Genomic DNA, 16,770 nt, shown 5'->3' on the forward strand with positions numbered 1-16,770 from the left:
GGAAATGTCAAAGTATGTTTTGTTTATTTTCCTAAAATTGGAATGTAGGCGAAAAAATAATCAAATATCAATAAAATTGTATTATGTATATTATTAAACCCCTTAAATATCTATATATCTATATATATATATATATATATATATATAAATATGTTTGGGTTTCCTTCTCTCCTAGAGTGTCCACATGGGATGCCATGTCACAAATTCGTGCATCATCCTTCTGACACGTGTCCGTTAAATGAAACGCAGCGTGTCGTGCTTTGGCTTCGTCTGGGCTTCCATTTGGGCTTAATCTCATGTTTTGTTCGCGGCCCAGTGACGACCTAACTATGCGCAAACCCTAAGTCGAGATGATGAATGCGTTTGTGTTCTTCGTTTCTCTTATATTGGCGTAGAGGATGACGATCCAGTTTCTGTAACGGAAGGTGTTGTGATTACTATGTCTTTAATCCCATTAATTCGTGAGCCCACTACGAGAACTTCAGTTGCGTTGTTCCGTCGGCGATTGCGGTATAAATATGTTAGAACCTCTCTTCTGCGAATCGCGAGTTCCATAATCTCTCTGCTACTCATCTTTCCGTAGGCGATTTCAGTCTTCAAATATATATATATATATAGATAACTCATATTTGGTCTGATTTAGTTTTCTCAGCGAACTGTATCGTGTTTATTAGCACTGGTAGTGTTTTCCCGTGAACCAGATTCTGTTTTTCAGTATTGATTTTGATTTTCGCCAATGGCAAGGTATGCAAGTCTTAAAGCGTCTCTTTTACTTTGTGTTTCTATATGTTTGTCTTACTCAGGCACATAACTTAGATCAACACCATTTATAATGAAGAAGATCAGTCTATTCAGCGTGTTATGGTCACTATACAAATGTCCATGTACTTTACTCCATTGCATCGTCTAATGTGTCTGAAGTTGTTACTGTTTTGGGTTTGTTTTTAAACTGTTTCTGAAAACCTCAAACACCTCTGCAGGTCAACCACTGTTTGTGTTAGTCTGTTTGACAAGGTCGCAACTCTCCTTCGTGGGAAGTTAGAACTCTTGGGTGTGGATCCAAAGCGATGGTTTCAACCAACATAAATTTCAAAGTAGTTGGCTGTAAAACGTCTTATTTGTAAATGTTAATTCTTTAAAAATGAAAGGAAATTTTCATCTAGCCTATTGTGTAGAATGCAAGTCGTTTATTCCTTAATTCGACATCAGGGACACACTTCTACGTTGACAATGAAAGCCTAGCCACACTGAGCTTTCTAAAAAGGTTAATTACTTCTTTGTTGCTTTGCTTTTGAATCAATACAAATGTTATATTAAAGATGTGAAATGTATCAAATAATAAAAAGATATTTGTTGGTGTAATATCTGTTGATGTAACAATTCAGAAATAATAAAAAGATAAAATCAAACTAAAAATGATTGTTGTAAAAAAAAATTAAAAATTATTAAACAAAATACATTATTTTCACTTTTGTTTTAATGTAGAAAATGGTCAATTGTGTCTGAACATAAAGTTGTGTATTTAGTGATCAAATAGATTCAACATATATTAACTAGAAATTTTTTGAAAATAAATAATAACTTTTTGTCTGTATGTTTCTGATAAACGATCATGTCGAAATAAAGAAAATGGTTATAAAAGTGGACTATCAATCCACCCAAATTGAGTAGTACCGAAATGGAAAGCACAAATCAATAATATCTAAACAGTACCTATTAGAACAATATAACCCCACTAATTGGTATATTCATACTTTAGAAAACAAGGAGTCCACCAATATATGCTGCCAAAACTTCAAAGACACCCTAATCAGGTTACAGGAACCTTAAAATTTCAAGAAATCTCATAACTAATCGTAGTAATTTACAATCACTATGGCATTTTTGTTCCTGATACGAACCACTCACCACCCAATTTGCCCCCATTATACAAAGCATAATATATGGTTAAACAATAGAGAACTCATCTATCAAAACATCACAGATTGTAAGGCCGCAACCATGGTTATTAGAATTTTTTTTTTTTAAACCATGGTTAACACAAACAACATTGCAAACAAGTAAAATATATGTTATCACATATAATCTCTCCTATCATTATCACTCATCTCTTGCAAATGCAAACCAAAAACACGAACCACAAAATTATACAAAAATAATAACTTAGATCACAAGTAAAGTATATTCCGCCCGTAGGGCGGGCCGACCCTAGTATTATTATAAAAAAGTGTTTGCTTCTCTCACAGGCCGCCACGTGTCCACTTACGCACCATATCACTTAAACTTCAGTGTAATGGGCTTTGATCTTATGCTTATATTTGTAAGATTTTTGTTCACGGTGTTATGAGTTTACTGGGCTTTCGTTTTAATATTGAGAATGACAAATATCCAATCCAATAGAGAGCGACAGCTCCATTCGCTTGCAGCGTCTTCTCAGTTTAGGGTTTCAATCTCTCTCAATTAATTAGGGTTTCATCTTCTTCTTCGATCTGTCAGTTGATTAACCAGCAATGGAGATTCAACATCTCGCGTTTGACGAGTCAGCGTGAAGAGAATTTGTGATTTGCGCCGTTAGCATCGAATCGTCTTTAGTTTGTAGACGTTACGTGATCTATTGATTCATTGTCTTTAATTAACATCTTTAATCAGTCGACGCAAATCAAGGAAGACAATTCATTCAATGATAATCATCATAGTTCTAGGCGGTGTTTTCCATGTATAAATAGGTAATCCTGCATCCATTGAGCATCATCCTCACATTTGGTGATAATCCAAAGAAGTTATTTGAAGAGTTCTTTTTTTTTGTTGGTGGTAATGGCTAAACCCATCTGTTCTTGGTGGTAATGGCTAAATAAGAGGAGAACGAGAAGAAGAATATGGAGGTTTGGAAAAGGATTTAAGCTCAGCTTTGTTGTGTGGAAGAAGAGACCGAGCAATTGGTGAGGCGTATATAATTTTATTATCCTCATCATAATCTTAGTTATTCTTCAAATTTTTGTTTCAGGATTTAACAATTGGATTGAACAAAAAAAACTTTTTTTTTGGTTTTGTTCCATAAAGGATCGGACTTTAATGTTAGGCCTAGAACTGAAGTGATCATCACGAAAGACATGATATAGTATATGGTTTTCGGGGCTTATATGAGTAGGGGTTATTGGTTGTTGTATTTTAATGGATTTGAAAATCCAAACTAAATCTAGTGTTATTGGTTCTATGATTTTCAAATCTGTATTAAAATCATGTGTTATTGGTTTAATGATTCATAAATTTTGTATCAAATCAAGTGTTATTCAATCATACGGATTTACTAATATATTTGATTTTATAATGGATTTGAATGGATTTGTTTGGATTTCTTAGTTAAAAATACAAAGACTCAAATCCGAGGGAAAACCTCCGGATTTGCATATTTTACTTGGATTTATAAATACTATATGGATTTCTAAATCAATCAAAATATATAAACCAATAACACCTCCTGAGTTATGTGGATCAAAGCTCTTTCTTTTTTTATGAGAAGATTTTCTTCTCGGTAATGTTATACTTGATGACTAAGAAGCTTAGTGGTGGAATTACATATCAGGAACTTGAAGGTTTAGCTGACCCCATGAGGAAGGAAGTTGCTTTGGCCAGGAAGGAGAATGATTCTGTCAACAAATAATTGAAGCCATTGGCAACGTAAGCTCTCACTCCATCATCATTTCATCTTTGAATCTGCCATTGATAGATTTGTGTGTGTCAGGTTGTTTGAAGCTTCTTCCTCCTGAAGAGCTTGAGCATCTTGATACCTTAGAGCGTAAAGAGTCAAGCTCCACTGTTAAGAAACTTGTGTACCTAACCGGTGCAGATTCAAGCTCTCCTGTTCGTGGGAACATGATACGTTTTAATTTGTTTACTGGGAACCAGACTTTTGCTGAGAGAGAGAGTAGTTTTCAGGTCAACACTTGGTAACTCTTACAAGGCTAATAACTTGAGTTTCATTATCATTATATGCTTCTTGATTGCTGAGTGCTGTTTTGTTGTGATCAGGTGAGTGAGACAGTTTCGGGGCACTGTGGGTTTTCAACAAGAATCGAGGGTTTAGAATTTTGGATGAGAATAAGAAGTATATGTGAAGTTGTCAAATTGTAGTCTCCGCATGTGCCTTTGGTGGGGGAGATAACCTTGACCAACCTATTGGAATGTCTAAGGCGTCAACTCAAAAGGTTTTTCAATCTGATTCTCTTGAACTGTTTTAATTTTTGAACACATCTTTGGTCTTTTGTTTAACTATTCTATCTGCTGCATGCATTCCTGTTTTTTAATTGTGAATTCAGGTTTGCTACGTATCGTTTTGGGATGATGTTACACTCGCAACGCAGGAAGCAGAGGGTCATAACAGTGGCGAGACTCTCTTTCGATAAATTCCTAGATAATATCATAAGTTTTATAAAAGCAAAAGCAACAAATATTCATAAGCCATAATAGTAAATGGTCATCAAAATCAGTAGAACCTTATTTGTTACACATCACACCCTCTCTACATTCTTATTTGTTACACATCACACCCTCTCTACATTTTTTTTGTCAAACACCATTTCTACATAATTTTTATAAATTTACACTACACAAAAAATCAAAAAGCAAATGATAGTTTATGATACTAACAGCTTAAGCATTTTAAGAAGGAAGACACACCACGAATAATGAGACATGAAATAAAATTGAATACTAATTGAATACAAAAAAAAAATACAAAAAAATAAAAAAAAGATAATAATATGTTTATAACAAACAATATCTTATAAGCTCTTTTGAAAAACCAATATCTTATAAGTTAAATCACAACCGCTTATATACGAAGTGTGTATTTATATATATATATTACATTTAATTTGCAGCAAAACAATATTTCGAAGTCAAAAAGGAAACATGAAAAGTAATAGAAACAAAACAAAGTTATCATAACAGAAAACATAAAACTATCGTTTTGGCAAACATAATACTAACTAATATAGTAACAAAATATTAGAATTAATAATTAAAACCACAACCTATATATTGGGTTAGATTTAAGAGGCTATCTTTTTTTTTGGCAACAAGAGGCTACCATTTAACATAAAATATATAAGAATATAAAAACTACGATTACATGTTACCATTTAAAAATTATTAAAATATAATTAATAATTAAAACCACAACCTATATATTGGGTTAGATTTAAAAGGCTATCTTTTTTTTTTTGTGGCAACAAGAGGCTACCATTTAACATAAAATATATAAAAATATAAAAACTACGATTACATGTTACCGCAACAATATCGAAAATCAATGTCAAATGTATTTACTACAAACAAACTAAACAATCTGTGTTCATACTTTAAGCAAGAGAATTCAAAAAAGACCGTAATATCTTAGCCACCATAATATCTCATCCCCTACAATCATGTATGATAAAATATTTTTCAACATATTATTTTGTACCTATAAATTAGCCAAATCTTTAAACCCACAAAACAAATATTTTGAATCATTTATTAATAAGTATATGAGATTGATTTCATTTATTTTTCTGATACTATTTATGCAATATAATATGATTTTTTTTTTTTGTAGTGTATCATACACATCTCTTGAAAATTCAAATCTAAAACACAAACCACAAAATCATACAAAAAATAATAACTTAAATCATAAGTAAAGTATATACCGTCCGTAGCGGACGACCCTAGTTTTTTTATATATAGTACTTATATTTGCTCTTTTCAATGCTTCTAATTAAAACTTGAATAATCACACTTGTCACCTGTAAAGGTAGTAAAAAATCAATCATACAATTCACCCCATTGATATACTTGTTTATAAAATGCAAATCTCTTATATATTCAAATGATGTAATCAATAAATTAGGTTGTATAAAAGTTCACTGTCTAATTTTCTATCAAAACAACACTAATTTAGTGATTAATTATTTTGTGAACAGTATTCGTCGACGAAAAGCCAGAGGAGGCCGGCCCATATAATAGTTTGCTTGGAGGGAGCCGGCTCGGCTCGTAATTTTACCAACTTACCCTTAGTTTCACCAAGGAAAGGCCACGTATACCTCAGGAGATATTCGTAATTTCGATTTCATCGCCGATGATGCAACGAAACAAAGGCCTTGGTTTGGTTCCGCTGCGATCGATCCCGTCCTCTCATGGCAACCACGTTGCTTAGTTTCAGACGTTCGAGCTCTTTACGTACTCTTCGAAACGATCTAATCCTCCTCAATCCCTCTGGTTTTTGATTCTGAGGTATGTTTTCGTTTCTTCAATCTTTTGAACTTTTAATTCTGAGATAATTAGGGTTTAATTGAAGATTCATTCTCCTTTTAGTTCAAATTCTTATAATTGATTCTGGGTTTTCTCTTAGTATATGATCAGTTCAAATTTGCTACTTAAGCTTGCGAAAAGAGTTCTAATTTTCATAAGTATTAGGCCAATGCAGAGTAGCTGTAATTTAAGTTAATTATACTTTTCGATTCGTCTCTGGGTTTAATGATAAAAGTGATTTAGCTTCTCAAAAAGTGACAATTTGGAGGAAGCACAAATCAATTGGATATATTATCATATTAGTAAGTGAAAAATCAATAGTACATGGAATTTAGTTAAAATAGTTCCGCTTGGCATGCTTGGTTTTAGTTCTTAAGTTAGTCTCAGTATTTAGAATAAGATGTTCTTTGTTTTTATGGATATGAGCATGGTTCTGGCTAAAAGTCATAAGTGAATGAATGTATGCTTAGGAAGCTAAATGTATGCAATGAAGAAACCAAATTAATCACATATAGATTCTTCCTGAGTTAGTTTCCTTTTGCCCTTTTCAAGAGTTGGACTGTGTTAATCAAATCTTTTACTATGATTATTTTCATGTTTAAATTCTACATGAAAAGGCTTACGGCGTTTACTGATGTTTATGTTCCATTGCAGGTGCACCTTCAATTAATTATTTGAGAGCTGAATAATTGTAGCATTTATGTGCTACAGCTTATCATTACTCCACTGTGTATTTTAGTTTTACATAACACTTTCGAGAGCTGAGGGAATGTCAGCACCTGGGAAGTTTGATTATTCTTCCGGTGCGCCTCTATACAGATCTAACTTTGCCGCACAGATGGAAAGATCAAGTAGCTTTCCTGAACGTCCTGTCCCAGCATCTCATCCAAACATGTTGAGGGGCACTTCACCTCTAGCGCAAACCGATGTAACAAATTTCTTCCAGTGTTTGCGTTTTGATCCTAAGGTGGTTGCCGCTGATCACAAGTCTATTCGTCAAGGTGACTTTAAGCGGCATGTTAATTTTGCTCTTGGAATACAAGGAGACGAGACTGCATTGAAAGGGAAGTTAATTCCAGAAGAGATCAAAAGACTAAAGGCTAGTCTGCGCGAAAACAATGTCAAGGCCAGGTAGTTTAACTACCACACAAGATAGTTAGTTGTGTTTGAAGTACTCTTTTGGTTAATTTTTACTCTTTTGGTCGCAGGGAGCGGGTAAAAATTTTCAACGAAGCTTCTTCTGTATTTAACAAGTTTTTCCCAAGTGTTCCTACAAAGAAGAGGTCTCGACCAGAAGGTTTTTCTGGTGATCGCTTGGCATCAGGATCAGGGCTAAGCAAAATGGGCATTCAAGGTCAGATCCTGGCTGGTGGTTTTGAGCTTGACCAGCAAATGTTGGATGAACGACCTAAAAGTGGTGTTCCAAATAAGCGAACACGTACTTCCATGGTAATTCCTGGCAAAACTTGCTTTAATGTATTACCCGTATGGAGTTGTTTTGGTTGATATCTTGTTTCGTCCTTGAACAATATGCTATATTGCACTTCTCTCTCCGCATTTTATGCATGCTTCTGGTTACTGGGAAGGTTGATAGTTTGAACAAGTTTTGGTGAAAAAAATGGATACTGGTAACAAATGGTAGCTTTGGATAAAGTATAGAAACTCGTTACTTGAAGCAATTTGCTACCAGAAGTAGTAATTTTATTTATTTCCAATTGCATGAAAATTGTAAGTGTAGATTTATATTATAGCAGTTGCCTTCCTATATTTAATAGGTTCTCACTTCATAGTACTGTTATGAGCTGAATTTATTTGATATGAATGAAGCTAACTGTTTGAAAATTTTGATAGAAGTTTATAATTTGCATTTAATGTTATTTTCTAAATTTAGGTTTCTTACAACAAGTCCATCACTATTGCTTCTGAAAACCTTAAATCTTTTTATTTTGTTGTGCAGATGGATGTTCGAAGCAAGTCTATTGTTCGACAGTCAGCTGCTGCTGTAGACAGAGATAAAGAAATAATGCGGATGGCTAATCATAATGCAGTTCAGGGTGAAGAACGAACTTCACTTGGTATTGATGGTTGGGAAAAGTCAAAGATGAAGAAAAAACGCTCCTGTATTAAAACGGACTGTCATCCGAACCTGGCTTCAAGTAAAGTGGTTGATGGTTATCGAGACTTGAAGCAGAGCACTCAACAGAAGTCAATGGGTGACTCCCGGACGAGATTGAATGGTGACTCGAACATGTTAAGGTATGACCTGTTGTGTGTACATGATAGCTTTTTGGTGCAGTCAACATACATTGTCCAGTGCTGTTACAGCTATCCTTTTTATTGATTGTTGCCATGTTCTTAGAGGTATGTTCTCCGATTTACTCTGCTTATATGTACTTAGCTAGCTTCGGTTAATTGCTCTTCACTGTCTCCTTAGTTGAACTATTTTATCTAAACTTATGGAAGTATGTACTGGATTGATGAGTTTTAAGCCATAAAATACTTCTTTATGTTGGAGATGCATGAGTGTGAGGTGTATACTTCCGCCAACAATATCTCCCTTGGTTTTACGTTGACAATTTTACCGGTGTTTTTTTTGACTGAAGAAATGACCTTGATGCAGATGATTTAATCCATTGAAGTGGGGAAGATTATGGTTTCAAGGGTTCAAATTATGCTGGGATCCTTTTATTTGATATAACTGATCACTTTGTTGTGTCTTACTTCTTTATTTTCTCACCTCCTGTCGATCAGCTGGATTCTGTTTACTTCAATGGTTATTCTATATGTTAAAGTCTCCTGTTTAATATTTTTGTAGGCAAGTGGCTGGTAATGGAGCTACTGAATATGGTAGATCTGATAACCTCTCTCAGCAGACAAGCTTGGCTGGGTATTCACCACTGTCAAGGGGCGATTCTGATCATAATTATTTGTACCTTGAGAAGAGAGAACGCTCCATAGGTTCAGATAAGGAAAGGGTGAATCTAAGAGCTGTCAACAAGTATGTGTTATATCCGTAGTCACACATTTTGAATCTTTATAATCATTTACATCCACGAATCAGATGGACCTTGATTATAAAATTTCAATTTACCATATCATCTCTCTGATGTTTTAGCTACTATTGTTTCTGCTCATTGTTCTGTGTACTTATTACTCTATTGGGTTCTTTGAAGGTCCAATGTTCACGATGAATTCAATTCCTCAAGTCTGGTTTCAAACACAAAACCAAATGCTTCAGTTCACGGGCCTAGAACAGGAACAGGGCTACCTCCGAAACTGTCTCCAGGACTCCGTAACACTCCTCCGTCCCCAAGTGACTGGGATATCTCTGGCTGTACAAATAAGCCTCCACCCGTGTCAGGGGTTACACATCGGAAGCGTATGACATCTAATCGGTCTTCGTCACCACCTATCACTCAATGGGCCAGTCAGAGACCGCAAAAGATATCCCGTACAGCAAGAAGGACGAGTTTAGTTCCCATTGTTTCTAATAAGGACGAGACCTACTTAGATAATATATCAGATGCTGGTTGTAGTGACACTGGGTTTGAATTCTATAAACGCTCGCCAGCTGCTTCTCCTCAATTGAAAATAAGAGGTGAAAGCAGCTTCTCCACAGCAGCTTTGTCAGAGAGTGAAGAATCTGGTCCCCCTGAGATCAAGTCTAAAGACAAGGGGAAACAGTCTGATGAGGTTGATGGGAAAGCTGCACATAATATTCCTAAAGTGTCTATCCCTGCTTTACAATCAAGAAAAGGTAACAAGCGTGCTTCTGGTGAAGAGATTGGGGATGGTGTGAGAAGGCAAGGAAGGACGGGCCGTGGCGGCTTTTCTTCCACAAGATCTCTCAACCCAGTGGGAGTAGAGAAACTTAAGAATGTTGGAACAACGAAACAGCTTCGCAGTGCAAGAACTATATTGGACAAGAGTGAAAGGTAGAGATCATTCCTATTTTAACCATAGCCTCTAATTTTCTTTCTTATGTGTTTGAATTTTTTTGGACTCCATGATGTTTATCTCATAGATTTCTTCGTGAATTCTGTGCAGTAAGGTGGGCCGTCCACCCACTAGGAAACTATCTGATCGCAAGGCTTACAGTCGTCAGAGAGCTACGGCAACAAATGCTTCACCACTAGATTTTCATGGTAAAACAAGTTCAGTTTTAAAAAAATTTGCTCGCTTGTCTCCTTTATTTATGGATTACTTACGTTTCTTAGCCGGTTCAGATGATGGTCATGAGGAGCTACAAGCGGCTGTTAACTCAGCCGTAAATTTTGGTAAAATATTGTTTATTCGTTCACTTTTAGGTTGTATACTCAACTTTTGTTTCTGGATTGAATTGTCTTGTCATTGATGCAGCTCAGAATTTTCCCAACTCTTTCTGGAAGCAAATGGACCGCTACTTTTGCTTTATATCCGACGATCATATTAACTTTATGAAGCACCAGGTGAAACCTTTTACTTCATTCTCAGATCTTATTGTTAAGGATATTTGACAGATATATCTCTATTGAGTTATAGGTATTTACACCTGACGTCCTGAACTAATACTGTAATAGCCTAGTTGGTTTCTTTCTGGCTTAAGTATAGTTGCTTAGAAATGTGCTACAAGGGATATTAATGTTTGGATTATACATGGAAATAAGTACCAATAATTTCACTATGCTTGCTCCTTATGATTTATGGTCCCGTATTTATCTGCACCCCGTTAATGTAAAGGTAAGGGAATCCCAAAAAAAAAAGTAAAAAAGAAACGGTGTGAAGTGTCTGTTGGACTTGTTAATGGGAGCACCAAGCATGTAAACTTCAACACATTTTAGATGGTTAATAATGGACTCCTTTTTCATCCATTTTCAGGGAGAACTCTTCTCCATGGGTCCTTCACCTGTGCTGACACCCCCTGACTTTGATAGCCGTGATTTATATCCTGAGGAACTTGCAACTCGCAGTGTCGATTCTAAGGCTTCTCCACTATACCATAGATTGCTATCAGCTTTGATTTCTGAGGACTCGATGAGTGTTAATGAAGATCTCCAAGTTGATGAGTTTGGGGCCATGCATGATCTTGATGACCACTCAGAATTCAGTGTTCTGATGAATAATGGGTTTACAAACCATGAATGGCTGGAACATGATGAATCAGAGGATGCAATTCTGTTCAAGGGCGTTAATAACTCAGCCTACCACTGCAATGACAAATTTTCAGATCATGCACCCATTGACTTCTCAAACATTCCTTATGATAAATTGGGGATAGATGAAAAGATTCATCTGGAAGCTCAGTCTATTGGACTATCCTTAGAACCAATGGTATGCAGTCTAGTATCATAGTTATTGAGAAACTTGTTACTGCTATATACTTTTTTGCTGAAGTTTCTTGATATGATGTTCTTGTGTGTTTCTTACAGCCTAGTATCTCAAACGTGGAGGATGAAGGAATCGTTGACGAAATAAAAAAGTTGGAGGAGGCTATCTGCAAGGAGGTCTCTTTCTCATCAAATACTATAATATTGATTGATTATGGTTTTCTTGTCTGCCTTGCGGGTTTATTTAAGTACTTTATGTGGATTCTGACTTCTCATAAGCAACCCTTGTAAAAGGCCAAAAGCAATATTTGTATGTCCCATGTTTACTTTCTCCAGAGAAAAACACCGTTTGATGGTGTCTCTATGTTATTTTCACAGGGTTCTAAGAAGAAAGAGATGGTTGATAGGCTATTAAAGCCTGCCTTAGAGATGAGAGAAACTCAAGAGAAGTATGAATTTTCCCTTACTCTGCGTTTTGTGCTCGCCTTTGTGAATATGGATTATGATCTGTGCTTCTTTCCTTTACATAGGGAGTTAGATCAGCTTGGTTATGATATACTCATCGAGATGGCATATGAGAAAAGCAAGGTAAACTAATAACTGGCTCCTATCCAGCATTTTTTCTTGCTTCCCTAGCCAAGTCACTTATCTGCTTAACTCCAAGGTTCTTGGTTGATAACTCTGTCTCGTTTCTTGTACAGGCAAGTCGGCGTCATCACACCGTTGCTGGAAAAAACTCCGCTAACAAGATATCAAAGCAGGCTGCATCGGCTTTTGTTAAAAGGACGCTTGAACGATGCCGTCAATTCGAAGAGACGGGCAAAAGCTGCTTCAGTGAGCCTGAAACTAAGGATATGTTCATCGCCAGGTTGGCAACAGCTCCTGCGGACAAGGAGGATAATCCGTCGACTTCAAGTACGATATATTTACTAAAATAACGGCTTCTATTTACATACATATTCGCTCTACTAATTTGAGTCCTTATGCCTTTTCCCCTGACAGCACCCATTGGCTCACAGCCAAGCTCTACTTCGTTGGCACGCGTTGGGCAGAACTTGGAGAACTATGCCAATTGTTCTGATGCTGAAAATGCTTTACGAGAGCAAACGATAGGGAGAGAAGATACAGTTTGGTCCAATAGGGTCAAGAAGAGAGAGTTACTTCTTGATGATGTTGGTATTATTGGGACACAATTCTCAAGTAGTACAAAGGGAAAGAGAAGTGAGAGGGAGAGAGATGGGAAAGGTCAGGCTTCATCTAGAAGCGGGACCAATAAGATCGGTCGGCCTTCCCTGTCCAGTACCAATGGTGAAAGAAAACAGAAAGCAAAGCCGAAGCAGGAGACAAATCAGATATCTTCATTTGTTAGGATTCCGGAGCAACCCAAAGCACCATTACCTAACTCAAATGAAGCAAACGGTGAGTATGATAATTTGGAGGCACTGGAGGATACAGAGCCCATTCTAGACTTTTCTCAGCTACAAATACCAGATGGCTTAGGAGGTCCAGAGTTTGATGCACAACCAGATGATATTAGCTCATGGTTTAACACGGACGAGGAAGAAGATATCGATATCTTGGAGCTTGGAGTGCCAATGGATGATCTTGCAGGGCTGAATATAAAGTTTTGAGGTTACATCTCACTCTTACTCCATCTATATCTGTATAGTCTTGTTGGTTATACTAGTTTACAACTAAAGAAAACCATAAAGGTAGAAGAAAAGTTTTGCTTCCTTGAATGAGATTAGGTCATATAGATTCTTCATCTTCTTAGGGCTTCGTTTTCTTCTTCTTATAACTCTGTTGTAGTGATATATACAAATATATATATGGTCTTTTTCTTCTTTGCTCTTTGGTTTTTCTGTTGTTTTCATAACCTCAGGACCATTTTACCTTCTCTGTACATAATACATTTTGTGCTTCTTACTAAAATTCAGTTTCTCTTTCCATTAAGAAAGGTCACTCTATATACTTTATAGCCCTTTACCATCAAATTTTGTTATGTACGTTTTGAACCTCATTGCCCTTATCAGAAGGAATGTATCTCCTTGAAGCAAAATGAAATGCCATTTACATATTTAAGTAAATGTAATGAGATCATTGATCCTTAGACACGACCTTTACTTTCTAACCAACACTTGTTCATTATAAGTCTACTCGAATAAAAAGTCACCACTTCAGAACTGTTTCAATGTTTTACCATAATGAGAATGCAAAACTTGGTACAGACAATAATACTAAATTACAATGGCAAAAATTTGACTGTTGCTGTTGCTTGCCTCAAGAATGGGATTCCATCTTTAGCCACAAGTTTCACGTACTTGCCATCAACTGTGAATCTGGAGCTCGAGTTCACCTGAAAGAAAGAAAACAACAAAAATCTCTTGTGAAAATTATTCTAAAGGAAGAAAGAGATTCATTAAACAGGCAGAATGAGATTGACTAACCTTTAGCTCTATTTCCTCACTAACGTCGGATTTGTCTCGAGTAATGCCTGAATCTACAAGAGATTCCAGAACGAGCTTCTTCAGTTTCTTCATCTTCAAAGTTTTATCTTCCTTCTGTATCAAATACAGATTCATAGATGTGTTTCATATCCCAATAATACTGCAAGTAGTCAACGAGAGAGAATCAGTAAGTTGATAGAGATACGTACAGATTTCAAAGCTGATGTGATCAACTTCTTCCAATTGATTTTCTTCTCATGATCCTGCTGCTTCTTCGCTTTCTTCACTTCATTTCCTTTTCCTTCAGTTTGAACTACCTCTCCCTTGTTCTCCGTATCAACTAAAGTGTCGTCAAGCTTTCTCTTTTTCTCAACATGCAAGACAACTGAATCTTCTTTCTTCTCTTCCGTAAAACCATTAGAAGCATTCTCTGTTGCATCCACCACCACAGGGTTTGCAGATCCCTGTTGTTTAGCATGGAAGCTTTTTGCTTTTCCTCGGTGTTTCTTCCCTTCAGCATGGGCAAGCAAAGTCTGCTGGCTAGTAGCACTTGTGTTACATAAGCTGCAACCAGACATGGATAAATCACTACTCAGCAACAACATGTACTAATCAAATCTAATAACTCACACCAACAACAACACATTCTTTACAAAACAAATCTACATAAACCCTATAGAACCTAAAGAATGTAAAAAATCCTTAACTCAGAGATATAAGGTAGAAAGAAGATGAGTACCTACAAAACCATGGATACCGATTGGATAAGCCAACCTTAATATCAAAGTCAGGCTGTTGCTTCGAGCCGTCCTTTGGCTTTGCAGGTGTGCCCTTTGACTGACCTTTTGGACCATACTTCTCCTAAACACACAAGAAAAAAAATGAAGCATAAACATTTCTTCAATCTCTTTATTACAAGACATAGGCTAAAGACCTAAAAAAACCTAAGCCAACTTGTTGTTAAAAGTACTTACAGCTTCGGTAATGCACTGGTTATGTCCTTGTACGCTATCTTGCCCAAACGTTTCTCCACAGTCGATGCACGATAACTATATGATTATTAGCAACAACAAAAAAGCGAAGAGATTTAACAGAAGAATCAATCATCAAAGAGAGATTAAGAAAAGAAAGATGGAGGAGAGACCCTTGAGGCACGGCACGCCCTGAAGTGAGGCGGGAGCTTTGGCTTCTTCAGACTCGCTCCACAGTCCTCGCATTGAAACCAAACCATCCTTCTTCCTCCTCCCGATTTTATCGTCCGTCAAATCAAAATCGGAGAATGGGTTTAAGGTAAGCCACCTGTGTACAAATATTAGGGTTTTAAACATATAAATGAAGAAGAAGGGATGCTTGTTTTTATCGAAGTTGTCAAACAACGCGCTGTTTGGAACTTTAAAAACGACATGGTTTGTTAGTTTCTAAAGGTGTGACGGCCTGATTTTCTTCAGATTGTTTTGGCCCAGATTGTTTTAAATGAGCCCTATTGCATTTGTAGTTGTGTTGTTGATAGCTCATCCAACTATAGCTGCGTCGGTTAGGGAAATTGGGAGCTAGAATAGCTTAGGGTTTTCTGGAGAGGTTTATTCGCAATGTACGCAGTTTGTTTGCATTCAACAGGCACAAAGCTGTCTTCATAAAATATATTGCCAACAAGTGCAGAGCAATATGTCCATCAACATATTGAATCAGTCTCTTTCCTTATTCTCCTGACATTTTTTTGCTGGAACAAAAGTTCCTGTCCAAACCAGAGCCTCAACAACAGCTTACTGTCGTTGCTGCTGTTTAGAATCCAACCATTTGACATTTGTTTGGTGTTTTTTTTTTTTTTCTTTTTTAAAATCGAAAGATTTCATTAACTTCCCAAATGGACATCATTACAATTACACACAAAGCTAAGAATTGAGCATGATTAGGTACAACCATAAGTTTAGTAGCTTTGACTCATCGGCCACACAGCCAAATTGAGTTGTGCGCACAACTCCGGAGCCTTTCATCATCACCACCTCACCAAGTTAATCCGGGAGCTCCCTCTCGCATCCCACTCTCCTCTTAGCTGAAGCAATTGCAATCTCTTAAGCTCATATAAGACAAGAACACCATACCTACAGAAGTTGGATTTGAGGTACCAGCGGCTTCAATGTCTTGAATGATTCATAACCTGCACAATAAGGAACGAGCAACGCCACCTCCACTTATCAAGGATAAACATCGATGCTGGGATGCGTTACCCAATCATAAGGAGCCATCATCGGAGATACACGAATCGGAGACAAACCGACCTCTCAAACTCCAACGCCAAATGCCCATCTCCGAGAATCGAAAAAGGGTCCATGATGTGACAGTTAAACGCAACTCTGGTAGCAAAACATAGAAGCCATGAAGATGAAGAACCCGAATCAAGCTCTCAACGAAAGCCGCTTCCGGTAGAGAGAGAAGACAAAGAACCTTAGGTAGAGAGCAAAAGAAGGCAAGAAGGTTGATGAGCAACGATTCACCACAGCCATAGACGACTAAACGAATCTGAAGCTTCCCACACCTCCACACATTGACATCAGACCACAGTCACCACCACACAGTAGAAGACCAGGATCTGCACACGCCGCCCAGTAATGGAATCTCCAGCGTTACCTTAAGTAGGGACGAAGAGAACTGCCCATCCAAAACGCCTCGAGACAAGCCGCTACAACATCACCCGCCGCTACACTACTCAGATCGCCACCAAGATG

The 16,770-nt window shown here is 36.9% G+C and overlaps 2 protein-coding genes across 6 annotated transcripts; one reads left to right on the forward strand and one right to left on the reverse strand.

The window, feature by feature from the left end:
- Positions 1-6,025: 6,025 nt before the first annotated feature.
- On the forward strand, positions 6,026-13,550 carry LOC111213084. 4 transcript variants are annotated; one of them, XM_048764435.1, is made up of 15 exons: positions 6,026-6,273; positions 6,946-7,422; positions 7,500-7,740; positions 8,249-8,547; positions 9,107-9,289; positions 9,465-10,226; positions 10,339-10,436; positions 10,509-10,568; positions 10,651-10,739; positions 11,149-11,601; positions 11,700-11,774; positions 11,976-12,046; positions 12,128-12,185; positions 12,299-12,512; positions 12,600-13,550. In XM_048764435.1, exons 2-15 carry the CDS (start codon positions 7,061-7,063, stop codon positions 13,226-13,228), a joined length of 3,594 nt encoding a protein of 1,197 aa, XP_048620392.1. In that variant the 5' UTR covers positions 6,026-6,273; positions 6,946-7,060; the 3' UTR covers positions 13,229-13,550. The 4 variants fall into 4 exon arrangements, with proteins under 4 accessions (XP_048620392.1, XP_048620393.1, XP_048620390.1 ...); XM_048764436.1 differs by having other exon boundaries at positions 10,518-10,568; XM_048764433.1 differs by having other exon boundaries at positions 11,976-12,185.
- A 166-nt stretch (positions 13,551-13,716) lies between these two features.
- On the reverse strand, positions 13,717-15,525 carry LOC125590711 (UBP1-associated proteins 1C-like). 2 transcript variants are annotated; one of them, XM_048764438.1, is made up of 6 exons: positions 15,189-15,525; positions 15,019-15,093; positions 14,784-14,905; positions 14,254-14,608; positions 14,045-14,155; positions 13,717-13,953 (listed from the first exon to the last, which is right to left on the reverse strand). In XM_048764438.1, the coding sequence occupies exons 1-6, from the start codon at positions 15,273-15,275 to the stop codon at positions 13,840-13,842; spliced, it is 864 nt and encodes a 287-aa protein (XP_048620395.1). In that variant the 5' UTR covers positions 15,276-15,525; the 3' UTR covers positions 13,717-13,839. The 2 variants fall into 2 exon arrangements, with proteins under 2 accessions (XP_048620395.1, XP_048620394.1); XM_048764437.1 differs by having other exon boundaries at positions 14,045-14,158.
- Positions 15,526-16,770: the final 1,245 nt, after the last annotated feature.

Source organism: Brassica napus, chromosome C7 (genome assembly GCF_020379485.1).
Source record: "Brassica napus cultivar Da-Ae chromosome C7, Da-Ae, whole genome shotgun sequence".
In the NCBI taxonomy this organism is placed as follows: Eukaryota; Viridiplantae; Streptophyta; class Magnoliopsida; order Brassicales; family Brassicaceae; genus Brassica; species Brassica napus.

Bases quoted from the DNA above. Each gene is read 5' to 3' on its own strand.
- LOC111213084 (XM_048764433.1), top strand. From the start codon at position 7,061: ATGTCAGCACCTGGGAAGTTTGATTATTCTTCCGGTGCGCCTCTATAC. The intron at 7,741-8,248 runs GTAATTCCTGGC...TTTGTTGTGCAG, and splicing joins AGCGAACACGTACTTCCATG to ATGGATGTTCGAAGCAAGTC. The intron at 12,186-12,298 runs GTAAACTAATAA...TTTCTTGTACAG, and splicing joins TGGCATATGAGAAAAGCAAG to GCAAGTCGGCGTCATCACAC.
- LOC125590711 (XM_048764437.1), bottom strand. From the start codon at position 15,275: ATGGTTTGGTTTCAATGCGAGGACTGTGGAGCGAGTCTGAAGAAGCCA. The intron at 15,094-15,188 runs GTCTCTCCTCCA...ATAATCATATAG, and splicing joins GGGCGTGCCGTGCCTCAAGG to TTATCGTGCATCGACTGTGG. The intron at 14,159-14,253 runs GTACGTATCTCT...TATTTGATACAG, and splicing joins TCACATCAGCTTTGAAATCT to AAGGAAGATAAAACTTTGAA.